An 18202-nucleotide genomic window follows, 5' to 3' on the forward strand; every position below is an offset into this window, starting at 1 on the left:
CTAAAATGTATGTAACTTTTTATTTTTGAAAGAACAGATGTAACAACTGAAATCTTAATGAATAAATCAATAAAGTATCAGTACTTTTCATTTCTGAGCTACCCTCCATACCAGATGTTTCTAGTATTACCCGTCTTATGCTTCTCTTGTTATTTCTTACTGGCGGAGGGTGGGGGGGATAAATCCTGGTTTAAGTTTGTTTAGCTGGGGCAAAATTGTAATTGAAACACATTGGGATCAATACAAACTATATAAGAAGCCATGAATTGTTTTTCTAGCCTGTCAGGTCCTAATATCTAGGCACTGGTATCTCATGAAATACTATAATAATTTTTCTTCTGGTGGGTGAGTAAATATTCCAGCACAGGAAAAAAAAAAAACCACCAACCAAAAAAACTCCAAACCCAACAACTCCAACAAAAAGAAAAGAAAAAAAAGAAAAACCAAACCATGTTTCTTTTTTTCCCTATATTTCTATATGAAGAATTTTTTTGACCCTGCTTTCACGTTTTTTTCCTCTCAAACTCATCAGAGTCATGATCTTTTATATTAGGTGTGCACAGACTAGTAATGCAACTGTGGTTTTAATATAAAGAAGTACACACCTGAAGAAATGCATTGTATTAGTTATTTCATAAAATGCCTTTTTCATACTTGAAAAATGAGGGCTAGATTTGTAAAATACTTTAGTGGGTCACTAATGTTCTAAAGAAGGACTTCTGAGACCAGTCAAATGTTTAAGAATCTGTTTCAGCTGCTGCAAGGTTCCCCCTCAGAATAGTTAATTTGTGTTACTTCCATTTTTAAATTAGAAATGCAAAAAATTTGTGGGTCAGATTAATATTTGATACCCTTTCCAACTGCAAGGTCTGTTTTTACTACTTTTCATACAGTACAGGAACAGAAGGAACAATTCCACAGAACTTCACTGTTTCATTTGAAATATTTTTCCATGGCTTCCCCTCCTACATGATGCTGTGATGCATCATGAGCCCTTGGGTTCTCTCGCCCGTATATGTGGGAAAGTGAACTGTTACATTTTTCAGTTCAGTTCTGATTTGCCCAGCACTGGAACCATTTCAGTTCAGCTCTAGTTTAGGTCAAAAAGGTTTGCTGCAACCAGCTGGGTTTGCATGGGGCAAGACTTTTAAAGGTGGACACAGTCAGCTGACAGGGATGTGCACACAGCATGGGGCTCTAGGAAGGTGGACTTCATCTGCACTCTCTCACTCTTCTCTATCAACCTTGGCATCAGTAGTGTTTCCAGTTTTTAATCAAATCTTTGGGATCTGTAACTCTGCACTAATGAAAAAGGTGTGAAAAACCTTCCCACTTGGGTCTGCAGGGAAGGTGCACAAGCCCAGCAGAGGCCTGAGGGTTTACTGAGGCTTGTACTCACCTGTGGGTAAGCCGTGTGGTGAGATGGAGGTGTGGAAGGGAAGGCTCTGACATGCTGCTGCTTTGCAGACCTCAGTGAACACAAATCCTCCTTGTAACCAGTGAGGCTCTACATTAAACTTTCAGGTTTTTGTTGAACCATTTATTCTGAATTGGCAACCAGAAATATTTTTCTTGGTTCAGTTTCCATTATTGTTCAAATTGTATAGCAATCAATATGAATTCAGATTCCGTTTTGATTTATATCCAAAGTCTTGATGAAAGTGCATACAGTTGTGAAAAGTGAAGCAAATGTGCATGCTGCCCACTCCATGTATCATTAACGGGAGCCTGTAGCTCACTTGCTTCATAATACAAAATATTTGAAAATATACCAGTGTCTTGTAGATCAAAGAAAATAAAAATAATATATTGAGTATTCTGGCAGGTTATTATTCGGTTAATTTGGGGTCGTGCAAATATGTATATTCAGGTAGACTAAATAAAAACTAGAAGGCATTACATGCATAGTTAAAATATTCAGAACTATAAAGAATCCTGAATAAAACCTTAGAAAGGATATAATGTCTTTTCACAGACAATGTCTGCAGCAAAACCCTATAAAGAATTAAGTTTTTCAAGTAGCTGTGTTTTAGTGCAACCCCCCCTTTATTTTTTTTCCTTTAGATGATAGCAGTAAGGAACAATAACTACTACAGGGACTTCTGGATATTATTAGGAGGAAAAAAGTACCACTGAAATGCTGTCATTCAGTAAATATTACTTCTGTAATTGCAGAAAAAAATCTTCTTGTGATTATGCACCATGTGAAGTTAGTGTGTACAACACTTCAAATCTGCTGCGCAAACCTAGTCTCTATTTTTCTAATCTTTTATATTTGATGTGTTAGAATTATTTAGAAATTTCTCTTTATTTCAGTGGCTTGCAATCCAGGGCTTATAAGGAAATATGTCGTATTTTAATTTTAAGAAAGATTTGAAAAGAGCTTCTATGTGCAAAAAAAGGTCCAGTGTGAAAACAGCTTCATTTTGTGTTCTTTCAAAAATCAGTATCAGAATAAGAGCTGTAGGGTGCTGAGCACTAGTAGGAAAAAAAAAAAATTACTCTTTTTTCTTTATTAGTAGATGAACTGGTTTGAGAGTTTTGTACCACCAGTCGTGGATGCTGAGGGTTTAAAAAACTTGGTGGTTTGTTGGGGGTTTTTTGTGTGTGTGGTTTTTGTTTTGGTATGGTTTATCTGGATCATTTATTTCTGTTCTATGAAGTATCATAGCAGATATCATGTGGTGACAATGAATTACACAATTCCCAAATAATCTCTTTTTTTCTATACTGGAAGGAACACTTGAATTTAAAGATGTTATCCATTATTTCAAAAATACACTTTTTTTTTTTTTTGTATTTTTCAGCGTCTTGTTGAAGCTGCAGAAGATGCTTACCTGAAACATGAGTTTGATGCTGATTTACAGGTAATTAATAGTTTGTTAAGTATTTATCATCATTATATACTATAGATTGCTTGAAGAATTGCTGTAGAAAGCCAAGCATGTGAGTAATAGAAGGATGCTGATTACAGAAAATGGAATTAATGAAGACTGGCTCAGTATTTTGACAGGTTATGTATTTAGTGTTTGTATGTTGGGAGACCAAGCGGGTGGATTTTTAGAGATTTCATTTAAATTCCCTGCATGTCTGCTTAGGTCAAGATTTTTAAACACAGTGATTAGCAGCATGTTTCATTGTTGCAGTGTACTGGCAAGTAATTGTTCTATAGAGAGTTGAATTTGCAGATGGGGTGGGACCCACAGAGATGAGATTAGTATGACCTTGATTTGTGCAAATGGTTTGTATTTGAATCCATGTCTAGAGCAGACACCAGTTTTCCTTCTTACCTAGAAGCCCTTAGAGTCATACCATTATTGTCTCAAAATGTTGCCTTTAGAAACAACGTGGGAGGGAGAAGCACTATGGCAGTTCACAGTTAAAAAAAATGTTTAAAAGAAAAACCTTTACTTAAGTAAGACACAATTAAAAAAAAAAAAAAAAAGGAAAAGTTAATTTAGAAACCAAGTAATCTTTACCTAAAATGGAAAGTTCAACTAGAAGTGTTACTCAGTACTTAAATGAATAAATACCTTCTTACCTGTAATGAATTTCTTTATCCTTGGTTTCTTGAATGCCATGTTAGGTGAAGTTTTGTTTACTTTGTCTCTATCTAGATTTAATTTTAAAACCTTCTGTGAATAATTACCCTATGTCTATTTAAACTTTGAGGAAACAGAGACACTTTCTGTAGACTTTTTCCCACAGATGTATGTAAGAAATACACAGATCTCTATTTTCAGATTTTACCATGGTTACTTCCAGTAATCACAAAACATTTTCTTTTAATGAAAATATGATGCAAATTACTGATTTCTGTGCAGAAACAAAAAAATAGACTGAACTTTTAAGAGCTAGGGATAGGAAAAAAAAAGAAAAAAGTTTTGAAGGCTCCGAGATAATGAGATCTATCAGCTTGTGTTGGCGTAATGACGAAATGAGTGCACTGAAGGTGATAATTCAAATTATTGTTGTATTCAGTGAATGCTGGCTTCTGTATTCAAATGCTTGAGAGTTCTAGTACATTTCAGCCTTGCAGAGGTATGCTGCATTTTATTTTTTTGAACTTTAAGCCTTAGAGAAATAAGATCTATTGTCTGAATAAATCAGAAACATGCTTTACGGAAGATTTTTCAGAGGTCTACAATAAGTGCTTCTTCACTGCAGGATAGTTCTCACTTTGACGAAGTCCTTCATTTACTGAGGCTTTGAAGATATTAACACTTTCAGGAAGCCGGTTAAGAGCCATTTGTGTCAGCAGCATTAACAGGGCAATCAAATCTTTGTGTAGAGCTCTGTTGTTTATTACTGTCACAGTCCATTAAAGCTAATCAATTGTTAATCTTGGTTTCAGCGACCCCTTTGCAACCCTTGCTGGGTGATTGTTGTTCTTTATCAAAAATCTCATAATACCATCTGCTCAATATAAAATAATGGCCAGAAAGATTTGATAGTGTACATTCAAGTGGAGGGGGACAGAAGGCTTATGTAATATACAGTGTATATAATTCTGCTATCAAAGAGGAATTTTTTGGCATTTGTATTGCCTTTGCCGATATGTGGAAGCCAGGATTAAATGCTTTGAATTAGTGACATGTGATGCAGCATGCGTCTGCGCTCTTTGTGCTCAGATATTCTGGAAATTGAGAAAGCACACAAAGAAAGTGCTTTTGTGCTTTTTATTGGTCCAACCTCACTTTTTATGTCTTGAGGACAGTATAGATAATATTGTGCCGGTACATAAAAATGATAGAAAGGAGAAATAAAACTATATTAATATTTTTATTGACTGTGAAAAACACCAGCTTAAAGACAATAATAACGGGAAAAGTTCATCTTTTAGACTGCTGGTATTCTCTGCAATGCTGAAACTATTATTTGGTTAGGCTAGACCTGATCCCTTCTGGGCATTTTTCTTAGTAACATTATTAGTTTTGTCCTTAGTTATTCTATAGGCATTCTAATCAATAACTCTAATGCTGTATAATGGTCTAAGCATTCAGCTGTCTATCCCTAGACTGAATCTATTGGCACCACCAGCAAACACCTTGTAGTTATAAACATAAATAAAATTCCCAGTGAATTGAAAGAAATAAATCATAATGGGTGATATGAGGTTTAACTCATCAGCATTATATATTGCATGTTTGAGTAATGGCTAAACTAAGAATTGGTGAGAGCTGACTTTATAGATTTACCCTGCAGTATTTGGGCTTTGGGAACTTTTTTTTCGTGTTAGGGATGTGAACCAAGAGCTGTGGTTTTAGCAAGTTATGAGAAAATAACCTTCTAAATGTTACTTATATTTGAACCTTTAACTCAAGCCAGGGTTTTCTCACCTGGTGGGTATGGTTTCAAGTTATTCTGTGTTTTTAAAGACTCTTTTCGAGTTGTTGCTAAGTGGAATTTAATCATAGGATCATAGAATAGTTAGAGTTGGAAAGGACCTTAAAATCATTTAGTTCCAACCCCCGTGTCATGGGCAGGGACACCTAGCACTAAACCATGTGGCCCGAGGCTCTATCCAACCTGGTCTTGAACACTGCCAGGGATGGAGCATTCACAACTTCCTTGGGCAACCCATTCCAGTGCCTCACCACCCTCGCTGTAAAGAACTTCTTCCTCATATCTAACCTAAACTTCCCCTGTTTAAGTTTGAAGCCATTACCCCTTGTCCTACCACTACAGTCCCTAATGAAGACTCCCTCCCCAGCATCCTTGTAGGCCCAGTAGTTTATCTTATATCCTCAAATACATTACCATTTGTATTGCTACAAAAAGTTGCCTAGTTACAATATTTCCATAGGCTTAAACAATCACTCATCTTGCTTTATGGGAGACATTGTCTCTGTGCTTCCCTCTTTAAAATAAAGTAATTCCTCCTGATTCTGTGGCTTTAACATGATGGAAAAAAACAAAACAACCAACAATATAGGAGCCAACTGCCGAGCAAAGACCCAGCAAGAGTATTGGGTGTTATAGGTTTTGAAGTGATTCTACAGCCATCTTTTAGTTTTGTGGACTTAATTTTTTGCCAGAGAAAATTTTTTTGGGAAAAGATAAAAAAGAGGGTAACACCTTCTGTTAGGAGGCAATCTATTAAAAAAAAAAAAAAAAAAAAGAAAAAAATCACATTATTTATAATTGTTGTTAACTGAAATTTGGCCTCCTGATGGTTTATTTCCTTTGTGCTTGGATATGTGTTTCCTAAGCTGTGAACCGCCTTGTTCACAGAAACAAGGTGGTGGAGTAAGATCTCTGTCATGGTGTTCTATTATTTCTGGTTTTCAATAATCTCAGGAGGTGGACGCTCAGCAGCAAAACTGATGCTGGAGTTCTCAGTGGAGCACTAAAAGTAACTTTCACTTTGTTTCTTACAAACTTAAGAGATATATAGTGAATTTTAGGATCAATAAAGATCTGTACTACTTCGTTCCTACCCAGTTTTCATACTTCTGACCCAAATGACAGGAGGAATTAATAAAAAATTTCATTATAGGTACTGGTTCATTTGCTGAATGGTTTCATTATACACACACATTGGAAGGGTAGTTCTTTTATTTTCTGCGTGTTAATTAAGTTCATTAGTTCACGCGCCTTACATTCCAGCTGAGTTTTCTCTGCATGTATGTGATGTGATAATAAAAAAGCAAGGTTATTTCTTTTTAATAGAATCAAAGCTAGTGCACAGTTGGTGTCACCTGAATTGCTAGATGTTTTCTTTTTGGATTGTTGTAGCTTCACTTTCTATGTAAAATTGGAGAGGTTCAAGCGCCATATCTTGACCGTATTTCAGCTTTATGTCAGAAGACTAGACGAGGATTAATCAATCAATTTTTAGGAAAGGGTTACTTTCTGTTAAGAATACTTCTAAAGTTAATTTAGTGGGATAAAAAAGGAATCATAGTATAAGGCTGTTTTTCGTTAATAATTTTTTTTTTATCTATATGGCTGAGTCTTAAGAAAAAGGTTTTCAAAAACGATACCACAGTTAGGTACCTATCTGCCAGATTTTGCTGGCAGTTAACTCTCTAATTGCATTTCATGTCCTTGAAAGATCTCATCCTTAGAGTAAATACTGTTGGTACAGAAAAAAATTCTTGTAACTCAGCAGATAGATAAAGATTTTTTTCCCGGTGGTTTACACAAGTGAACAACATACTTTTTTATACATATTTAATGATTTCTTTAAAGTTTGCAAAAGGTGAGACTTCAAAGGTTTAGGAGAAAACATAAATAGCAAAAGAGGGCTGGGGAACAGAATTAGTCTGGTTTCTAAGCTCCACAACTTCTGGGTCTAATCCTGCAACTGTTAATATTACTGGATTTCAAGGGATGCTGCCTGACTTCTACTAATTTTGAAATTCCACAGCTAGATACAGAGCTTAAATACACACATAAAAGTGTAACTTAAATTGCTTCTACCTTTTTTTAAAATTCTGACCTAAATGTTTATTTAATATAATGATACTATGCAAAAATTTATAATGATAGATTATTAAATGATTATGTATTTAATTAAAAATTAATCAAATAGATAGTAATTACATTGATACCAGTTACTGGAAAATACAAGGACAAAAGGTAATTAAGAATAGCTATTCTACATAATCTTATTAAACTCCTGTTATAACACATGCATTACTTTCATGTTAGTATTTCAGAAAAGTCTGTTTGCATATTTATTAGCTTACTAATTTTGAATGAGGCACATGATAACTAGATTTACTGTCTACCGGTATTAATATTTTTCTGGCTATTAGAATAATGACCACAAGGCTGAAGTCAGCTTTTGCAGGGTCCTGAACATCCACAATGGTAAGGGAAGTTCTGTTGGACTCCAGCACTCCAAACCAGCGATTGAAATGACTTTTTGAAAAGTGCATTTGAAACAGCAGTTGAGAATCTGGTTTGATGTGCTTCATGGATTATTTATCCAAGCTGCTTACTTTCTAAATCAGAAATTAGTCTTTCTAAATTCCTAGCCTGGAAACCTAATATGAGATCTGACAGCCTAAATTCTTTTTTAGACTTTCTTTGAAATATTTTGCAGACCAGAGTGCTCTCAGTTATATTTGGATGGGATATGGACAGTGTACCTGTAGCTTGTAGTAAGGTAAGAGAAAGAGATCATTAACTAGCACCAATCTAAAGGGTTAACTTTTTGACAACCTGTGCAGTTCTTACAGAAGAAGATACAAACCCTGGAAACATTATAGTTTATTCAGTTGTAAGATCTGCCTCTGGAGCTCTTCCCCAGGGTGCCTCACATGGGACCTGCTGTAAAGGGGTTCCTCTTTGTGTCCCTCTAACACTTGTGATACTGCAACAGGTTCTTCTGTATAGTTATGTTCATCGAACTGAAGGCATAATTTAGATACAGCTATGATATAGAAATGCTGCCAGGAGCTGCAGAAGACTTCTTACTTAGTTTTCTGAATACTTAGAAACAAATCAAATGTAAATTACTAGAACAATTTTATTTTGCTGTGTGTTTGTAGCTTCTGAGGACAAGGAGTGAGTTTCATAGCTAGGCACAGAAATGCAGAGTTTAACTCACTGTCTCAGAAGCAGAGATGCAGGACCTGATTTTTCAGCAAATTGGTAATTTCTCTACTATAAATAATTGTCTGTCATTTTGGTGCCATTCTGTCCTACCTCAGAGAGCCATCAAAAATGAAAGTGATGCTTTGCCTGTTTAGTTCAATAGCTGTTCTATCTACAGTGGGGTCAACAGCAAAGGAATCAGGAGCCATGGTCTGACTTTGCTATTGCAAATAACATGCTTCACTTCTGAGAGAGTTTGGCCCAGAGTTCTGGAGATTGGTTCTTCTGACTGCAGTTATAGGACTCATCCTTTTGGTACCCTTAACAGGTTAGACTCATTAAACAACTACCAGAAGTAGTTTCCAGGCAGTTCTGGATTTATTGCTGCCTGTCTCTCATGATAGCAATTTTTATCTGAAGCATGTGAAGAACACACTGAAGAACACACCATAAATTCAGTTCTACCCATCAAATATGGACATTTTTCAGTGATATCTGCTGTAAATAATTACAGAAATCTGAAACCTGGAGTTGTCAAAGAACTGAATGACCGAGCAGATATATTTTGTCTTCCTGATATTTTTCATTTTATATTTATTTGTCCCTTCATTATGCTTGGTTGCTACCAGAAATGAGAAGGAAATAGCTTTCTCATCCCATGAGTGTTTTCAGAATTTCACATTCTCTGATTAAACATTGAGATACCCCGAAGTTTTTTCTGAGCAAGGGAAGCCACCACTTCAGAACAACTCATAATCAGATAGGTGAGGCTCTCAGTTAGGATACGAGAAGCCTGCTCAAGTTGCTTCTCTAGTGAATATTAAATAATTTATATGATGTGAAGCAACTGCAGCAGAGAAACGCTTGTGAGACACTTTGCTCAGAAAAGCCTGATGGATGGGACAGTCATTTTGGATCTCAGAGGCCCTGGTCTGAGTTTGTTTTGCTTGATTCAGAGGATGGATTTCAACTGCAGTATAGGTCTTTTCCTCTCTGGCACAATTCTGCAAAAAAGAAATGTATTTTCCAAAACTATGGAGAATCACTGGTCAGGTCTAACAACAATAATAAGATGGAACAGAAAGCATTTACATACGTGTAATACATCTCTACAGTTTTTCCTTTCCCATGCTCAAACTGTTAAGTATTTCCAGGTTGCTTTTTTATGGTCTTCATGAGCATATATAAGAATTAGAGACATGTTTAAACAAAATAAATACTGATATTCTTGCATATTCACATAAATTCACAGGGTAAGTTTAAAAGTAAACCAGAAGCTCTCATTAAGATAGTGATTGCAACACAGAATTCTTTCTTTTATTGTTTTTGCAAAGCAATTATTCAACTTATTCCAATAGGACAGTTAGAATAAGCTCATATTGTTTAGATAAAGGGATAATGATATACCAGAAGGAGCCAGTCAAATGAAAACAGATATATTAACTTTCAGGGGATGGGGGGAAGAAGAAAAAAAAAGAGACATTATGAAATGAACTTTTAGCAGAAAATTAATAACAGTACTTAATGCTGCAGCCTCAAAATTAGTTTGAAATTTGTCATATCAGGCTGAGAGTGAATGTAAGCTTGCAAGAACTTCAGACTGCAAAAAAATTTTCTCTTTCAAAATGCCTAGCATTCCTTCCAAAAATGCCCAAACCAGAATAGCTTCTGCCAATGTGATTGCCTGTCCACACAGTTATAATAGCATCTGATCCATGCATGCCACAAATTATAATTGAGAAGTCAGTGACTGTCCCGACATTTCAAAACAGACAGTCATTTAGGAAGATGAGCTCCTCTTGGTGCCAGGTCCACTGGTCTGGGCAGTGATGTAAGAGTAGGCAGAAAGAGTTAAGTGAAGCAAGGGGAAACTGACGTTTGTGAAAGGACTGTGGAGGATGCAGAAGAAAGCAGAAACAGTGCAGTAAAAAGTTAGGTGTCAGAAGACTGTGAAGCGCAGAAAAGAAGGCTGGAGATGGAGAAATAACTAAATAATTTGTAAAAGCAAAGCTGTAAAGTGTTAATATCTTTGTGTTTCAAGAGTACTGACAGTAATCTTTTTGCAAGTCTCTCTAAAACCATTACCTTTGCTTACAGTGAGGTTAAAAGGGAGAAATCATTTTCAGCTACTTAAATAAAAAGACAAACCCCTCTTTCCTCCATCCTGTTCTATGTCAGGTTAGGCAATTATAAGAAGTTGCCCAATATAATCTTAATTATAAAATAAAAGAAAACTTCAGAGAGAAAATAAGAGCAGGTAACATTCAAATGCCATTTAAAAATGGGTTTCAGAGAAGTTGGGCAAAACAAATATGCACAGGGAGTGAGGGAGGAACACTGCATGGGAGATGAGAAAAAATATCACAATGTGTTTGAAAAACAGATGATCCCCAAGATTACCATAAAACTCAGAGAAACTCATCATTGTCAGAGCAGCCAGAGACGATGTGTCTAAAAACATGTCTGTAGTTTATGGGACTATCAATTTCCAATTCTAAGCAAGAAAGCAGCTAAAGATTCATAGAAAAGGAGAAATTATTATGCAAGATGAAGTTAGAGTTGCCAATGTTTAATGTTTGGCGTATTGGTGATAGCAAACAGGAATTTGGGATTAAAAATTATTTTATAGTGGAGAGTTGTTTGACTTGCTTGTTGAGACTTGTGGCCCAGAAATTATTGATCACCCCGCCCAGGAAGAAGGAAAGTTTGTGACCTTCTGATAATGCTTTCGAATTAGCTATTAACTTTCTGCCTGAGAAAAGATCAGCTACTCAGTGCCTTGAACTCTGAGCCCTGTGCCTTTTACCTGGCTATCAGCAGCCTTACCCTCAGCGCTGGGCAGTTTTACACTGAGAGTGAGATTTAGTTGTTACACTCCTTTAGGCCTGTCAAGATCTCGGTGAATGTTTCTAACAAAATGACTCTCCTTTGTTAAATTGATGCCAAAAGCAAGCGACGGTTCTGAAGATTTTGATCCTATCAAGATGCATTTTGAAAAATGCTGGTCTGGTTTAGCTTTCCTTTGTCCGTGGATGTTCAGTACGTATAAGACAGCACAAGGAGGAGGTGATGTACAGATTGTTGTTTTCAGATTTTTTAAGACTAGTACACGAAAGCTGCACAGCACAGTCTATCATCATAGGTGTGTGTTTAAGATGCATGTTTTGCCCAGAATCACATGCTTTCTGAACAGTGTGGAAAGCATGTTTTAAAGAATCTCTTTGAAACAGCTATTTAATTCTGTGTGTACTTGTATGCATTTTGTACCTACGTTTATTTTCTAATATGTTGATGGCATGAGAGCTAAGGTGCTTAGAGGAGCAGGCAGTGCTGGAGTTAATGTTTTTGTTTATAAGGCTCATTGGTTAATGGTACTGAGCTCTCCTGCAGGAAAAAAAGATCCTTAATTCACTCTTGCAAAATTCAATGCCCTATTGTTCTCACTTTTCTGAAGTCACTGTTTATAACATTGCTCTCCTTTCCCCTCTGAGGAATAATATAATTTATTGGAGCAGTTCATTCATAGTCTATGTGATATCTATCTTTTGGGACAGAGATACCTTTTGCATGATATACACACTGTTAGCTTCAAACTCTTCCTGTTTGCTTTATGTGAAAGGGTTTGTAATCAGGAATATTTATGCATCCTGGTACCGAATTGTGCTGTGCTTGCTGTTTTCTGCTCTTCGTAGAAAATTAAACTTTTTTTTCTTTTTGGCTCACACCTACCTGAGAAGCAAAAGATTTTAGAATATTGCCCTATGTATTTATGATTACTAGGCAGATAGCCAGTAATAAGCAGTGATATCTGATATTACAGCACAGACATTCTCTGCCTTTTTCCACCTTTTTCCTATTATCTTTAGGTTTAATAAACTATAAATGAGAGAAATAAATGGCAGACCATCTTTTTTCTTTTTGTGGTTTGTTGTTTTTTTTGGTTTTTTTTTTGTTTTTTTTTTTTTTTTGAGGTGCATGGTGATGAGGTTAAGGTCATATATTCTTTCAACCTGGTATTTGGGAATAAGCAAATTACTGAAAAGAGTGAATGTAATGTAGCCTTATTCACTTGCGAGAAAGCAGCATTTTAGCTACACAAAAATAATTATAAATGGAAATAAAAGTATTATAGGTACAGATTTAATGAATATATATGAGAAAGGCAAGCTAGAAGTCACTAAGCACTTCATGGCTTTAGATGAGATCACATTTCTGACTTGTGTAGTATGAAAGTGAGTAAATCTTAGATGATGATAGTGGAAATATTTCCAGGGTTTTGTACATACTGCTTATGGGGGGGGGGAGGAGGGGGGCAGGTGACTTTCTTGCCTTTGGCTTGTAAGAAAGAACGAAAACCAGCTACATTAGAACCTTAACATTTCAATTGCATATACTGTTTCTTTGTTTCTGAACCTCACACAATTGCTGACTACAAAATTAAAATACCAAGCTCATTATTTCAACCCAAAATAAAACTTGCTTTAGACTTATTCTTTGTCTCTAATTGTAGTGTCTGTGTGTTGAGCTTTATTAACTTGAAACAGAAGGAGCCCCCACTTTTGTGCTGAAGTTAATTAAAGCTGGTAATGATTATTGTCTGAAAATTCTCTGGGTTCAAGTAGGTTATTTTGCCTCTGCTTCTGTTTTCACGCATCATTTCATCAATCATGTGGTTGGTCGATTCATAATATACAGGATTTGTCTAAATTCAGTGAGCTATGGAGTTTTTTTTATCATAAAAGTACTCTTGCATATTTGTTTAACAGTTAGTTGAAAGCTTCTGCTTGTAAAGTAGCCACTGGTGACTTTTTAATTTAGTTTTTTTTTAAATTATTTGGAAAAATGAAAGCAATTATTTTGCCAGTGAATAATGAGTAATAGCACAAACCACAACAGATCCATGTCAAGGGCCACAGTGAATGGCTTTCAGGTCTTTTTAATTTAAAATTTGAACATGTCGAAACATGACAAATCTATAATGTGTTAAAAACCTTCAGAATCAGAAGTAGAGTCTTCTGAGCTGTACTTTTCATGCTAGTACAGTTCTGACCATGACCAATCATATGAAATAATTATGCATATGCATGTGTAGTTTAGTATTTGTTTTAATAGTTTTTTTTGAATTCTGCATTTCAACCTTATGTGTATATGTATGTGCACATCTTTATCACTGGTTTTGTGGGTCATGCTGTGGGAGATGTCCTGCTTAAAAAACCCAACAAAACAAACAAGTAAACCCTCAACCAACCAACCAAATAACCACCCCCAAACTCCTGATAGAAAACCATAGACCATGTCTAAGATCAGGCCCAGAGATATTGTAACAATGTGCAATAGATAAACGGATTAAACAAAAAATAGAGGATGTACTTGCCTATGGAAAAAGCTTGGAAAACTTGATGGCAGGTTCCCTGAAAACTCATAGAGGCCAAAATTAAGTAACTGTTTTGTTTGTGCTTCATTTGAAAAAAAAAAAAAAAGGCAACATTAGAATAAAAATAATTTGATTTAATGTTACATTTTGTTTCATATTTCAGATTTAAACCTTGCCACAGACTGCAAAAGTCTTCTGTCACACTTCCCTTCTCACCAGGGTGCCCTGCTCGATTTCCCCTTTCCCACTTCGAATTCTACCCCCATGGCAGCAGCAGCAGAGGGCTGTGGAGGCAGTTGGGGATCTGCTACCCTAATTCATCTTTGCTCTCTTACCATTGGCAGCGTACACAGTCTGCTGCCCTGGACACTTTTGCCTGCGTTCAGCATGGTGTCTGGCTGTTGGCTGAGGATCTTTCATAGCAAGCTATGTACTATTTATTCATAAGACCATGTACCACTTCAGATCTCTGTAAATCTTTCCCTGACACAAGCGTCGAGTCTTCTAACATGTTGATATAGTAGCTGCGGATCCATCTGTTTCCTGCAAATTCTTAGGAAATTAATAGTCCCATGAAGTATCTCTGTGTTAGTGTCACTGATTAATGATGGAGATAGAGATGTTCAAAGTTAAGTGCACGCCTTTCAGTGAAGGGGTCTTATGTTGCCTTTTGAAAATTGTCCCCGTTGTTACTGAAATTCCCATACAGGTAAATGGCTACTGAAATAGCTCTTTAGAGGTCAAGTGATTATTGGTCTCCTAGAAAGACCCAAATTTCCAAGCTTTAAGTACCTGTAAAATGTCAGTGATATGAAAAGGCGTAGTAAGGATGTGAAATACAAGATGGTGATGTTCTGAAATATTACTCAATTTGAGTAACTGCTGCCCTTCCCTATTGCATTCCATCTCTCAGAATAGCAATTTTCTGCAATTTTATGGGATCTGTGTTCATTGGGATATATTACAGGTTATAGAATAGGAGAGCTCTTAAAGATTAATTGAAATTCAGAAAATAAGAATGTGTACTATGTACTATAAAAATATTTGAATCCCCAAATGTTTGTCATTTTTGGTCCAAGTTCTGCACTGAATTCCATAAAATAGCAGCTCAACTATCATCCACAGTTATCCCCATATATAAATAAAATGAATTTTTATTTTTTCTTAATTCCTTGTGGTTTCTTTGTAAATATCTTGCTATATATTTCCTCCAAATAATGTCCCAATCCTTGACCTTTCAACATACTGGCAGCACCAGTGATCCTCTGGGCTTTTGGAGAAATGGAATGGTAGTGAAGGAGATTCCACTGAAAGAAGATAGTGAAGGATACAAGGTGGAGACAGAGCAGTTTTAAAGAAGGAACCCTTGCAATCCTGCTAATACAGGTTTATGCATGTTGCTTGCTTTCCCTTTAATCAAAGGATAATACTTTCCAGTAGCACTTGGTACTGGTTGAAGTGAAAGCTATTCAGCCTTGGTAGTTATTTTTCCATCCATTGGTGAGCTTTTTTACTTCCACCCCTAATGTTTCAATAGTCGTTCCTTCCCTTCATCTTATCCCAAGACGGGTTTTCACCTCATCTTCCTGTTTTCCCTGTATGTGTGAGAAGACAAAACTGGGGAGTGGGATTATTGTCAAGCCCAAAGCGTTTCAGCTGATTCAGTTTTGTCTCATGTGGGTGACACATACCCACAGTGCTTGTGTAAACCATGAGTTTATGTTTTATGAAGGTATATGAAGGTAAATCTGGACAAAGACTCAAGGAAAAAATTGATAGGGTATAAAATGGTTTCACTTCTTGTCTTGCCCTTTCTCTTCAGACTGCATTTCAGCTCTGCTTTTGACTGATAATGCATTTCTGCGGTGACAAATCCTCTGGTGCAGAGCTGAGGATGTCTGATGGTTTCACTAGCTTTTACCATGGTTGCCTAGCTCCTTGAGTGCAAAGTGTGCTTACTTCGGTGTACAGACACCTTCGTGCTCTTGTTTCCAGCTGAGCCCTGACGTTAACTTCTGAATTTGTTGAATGTTGCACCTCAGCCTATATGTAAGTGAACTCCAGAAAGACAGTATAAAAACTGTGTTTTTTGAATTGGACTTTATAAAGCCATAAACAGTGACATCATTGTATATGAACACAAATATATAATGATGAATACAGCACATGTAATCTTGGGTGTTGGCTGGAAAATGCATGCTCCAGGCCCAGATTTAATAGGAACTTTCATATTCCATTCTTGGAATATAAACCTAGCATTTTTGTCTATTTTGACTTTTGCATTAATAAAATGAGGTCAGGAAATCTGTTAAAGTTTATCTTTAAAAATGTTTTCAACCCAATCACCTTGTTTTAAAAATCATTTCCGTTTGTTATCTGCACATTTAAGTAGATTGTGTTTCCTCATGATTGATTCTCTGAAGGAAAGCACTAACAGATTCCTGTAATTGATTATACTTTAATGATACATAATGGCAAGTTCTGTTTTCCATTATTGTTACCCTACACACTGAACTGTAACTGCCGTGATACCAGAATGTATACTGATATACGATTGATTTAGTAACATTTTACTGGTTGAACTGTCTTGCATTAACTAAAAACATGCCTCCACCTCTTCAACAAAAGATCATTCACACATTCAGGGCAGGTATTGTGCACATCTCTGCAGATGGTCGGTTCCTTCAGCTTAGTGAAGTTGGCAAAAGACAACCCTGCTGGAGATCTGATCCGCACAATCATTGTTTCTGGGTTTCGCGGGTGATTACAGATGGGATTTGGCTGTTTCAAATGTTTCACTTTAATTACATTTTATTCTTTCTTTTTGATCGTCCTTTTTCAACAAATAATCCTCTTCTTCTCCGTCCCCCAAATCATTGATGGCAGATAAGGTGGTTGATGATCTGAAAGTCTTGCTTATCTTCATGATCGGTATTAGCTAATTATTTACTGATGGCTCCTGCCTATCTGTATAAATCTCTTTGCTTGTATTTAGATGGAAAACTCTACAGCAGGGATTACTTTGCATGCATGCATGTGATGGCATGTGCCTTTGTAACAGCAGCTAGTGCATCTGAATTCTGCTCTATGTCTCAAACTCCTGCTTGTTCTTTACTTACGCAAATAAATAGTGCGATTCAATTGCCACTTAGCTGTACTATAACTCTTGGACACACGACCTGTCCTAACCAAAGGTTACAGGGAGGGTCTGATGAGTTATCTAGTGTGTATAGGTGGACTACATGGGGAAAATAAATATTTTTTTAAAAGCTAATTTAGATTTTTGAGTTTTGTGGGTGTTTCAAAAAGGGATACAGCTGTTGTCTTCTAAATACTCAAAAGACAGATACAGGAAACTTAATAGCTAGAATATTATAATAGTATAAAATTGGTAGTGTGTGTTAGAAATACTATGTAGAAGTACACAGTATGGTCAGATAACGTAATGGCTAACCCTTTGCATTTGCCTTTATTTTAAACTTTCTTTACCGAGAGTAGGATTGTAGTTAAAACTTATAATTCTGGCAAGTTGTGCCAACAAATCTCATTTGTTGTTTTGTAAGTCAGCTTTCACATTACCAGCCATATTAAGCCAGTGTGAGATTTCTTAACCAGAAGTTTAGGGAAAAAACCAAACAAAACCTGCTGTTTGGACTTGGTGGCTGTCAATATTTGGCAGAATCAAACTACTGTCTAAAAATCTGCAATAATATTGTATTTCAGTTTTAAAACCTAAAATTTTAACTTAGTTTAAAATCTGAAAACTGAAAATGAAAAGAATTGCTTCTGAAGCATATAGACACTTTGATAAACTGGACTCCAAAGCGATGAATTGCCACCACACACAGATTTTGTATTTTATTCCGTGTTACATAAATTTTCAAATGTTTTAAATTAGGTCATTGCTTACATCTATATTAACATTCAACACTTCAATTCTGTTAAATATAGGTTAAATATAAATACTAGCTTAATGGCTTTGTATATGACATTGGTTGCAATTCAGATCTTCCTCACATGCTGTTCTGAACTGCTGATAGTAGTAACAGCATTTGTAACATTCACTTTCTTTGCCATGCTAGTCATAAACAGTAGTATCAATTAATATATATTTAGGGTTGTGTGGTGCAGAGATTATTAGAGAAATTATTTTTACTATCAGAATAGTTTCAAAAAGATAAGAACTTCAAATAGCAGATTAGTTTACTTAAATGGCTTTTTTAGTGGTGATATTTGGTAAAGCAGGAACGTCTGTAGTATTTCACATAATTTTGGAATCGA

General features: G+C 35.9%; 1 protein-coding gene across 6 annotated transcripts in view; it reads left to right on the plus strand.

Moving 5' to 3' along the window:
• Positions 1-18202, plus strand: part of CACNA2D3 (calcium voltage-gated channel auxiliary subunit alpha2delta 3) — a 546863-nt gene that overhangs the window by 229828 nt on the left and 298833 nt on the right. For all 6 annotated transcript variants that reach the window (XR_003993879.1, XM_030502305.1, XM_030502306.1 and 3 more), the window contains one exon: positions 2808-2867. Coding sequence is in view for 5 of the 6 variants with exons in the window: in XM_030502305.1 (XP_030358165.1) it covers positions 2808-2867 (60 nt within the window). In the remaining variant the exon portion in view is untranslated. The remainder of the gene's footprint in view (positions 1-2807; positions 2868-18202) is intronic.

Source organism: Strigops habroptila, chromosome 11 (genome assembly GCF_004027225.2).
Source record: "Strigops habroptila isolate Jane chromosome 11, bStrHab1.2.pri, whole genome shotgun sequence".
Classification (NCBI taxonomy): domain Eukaryota; kingdom Metazoa; phylum Chordata; class Aves; order Psittaciformes; family Psittacidae; genus Strigops; species Strigops habroptila.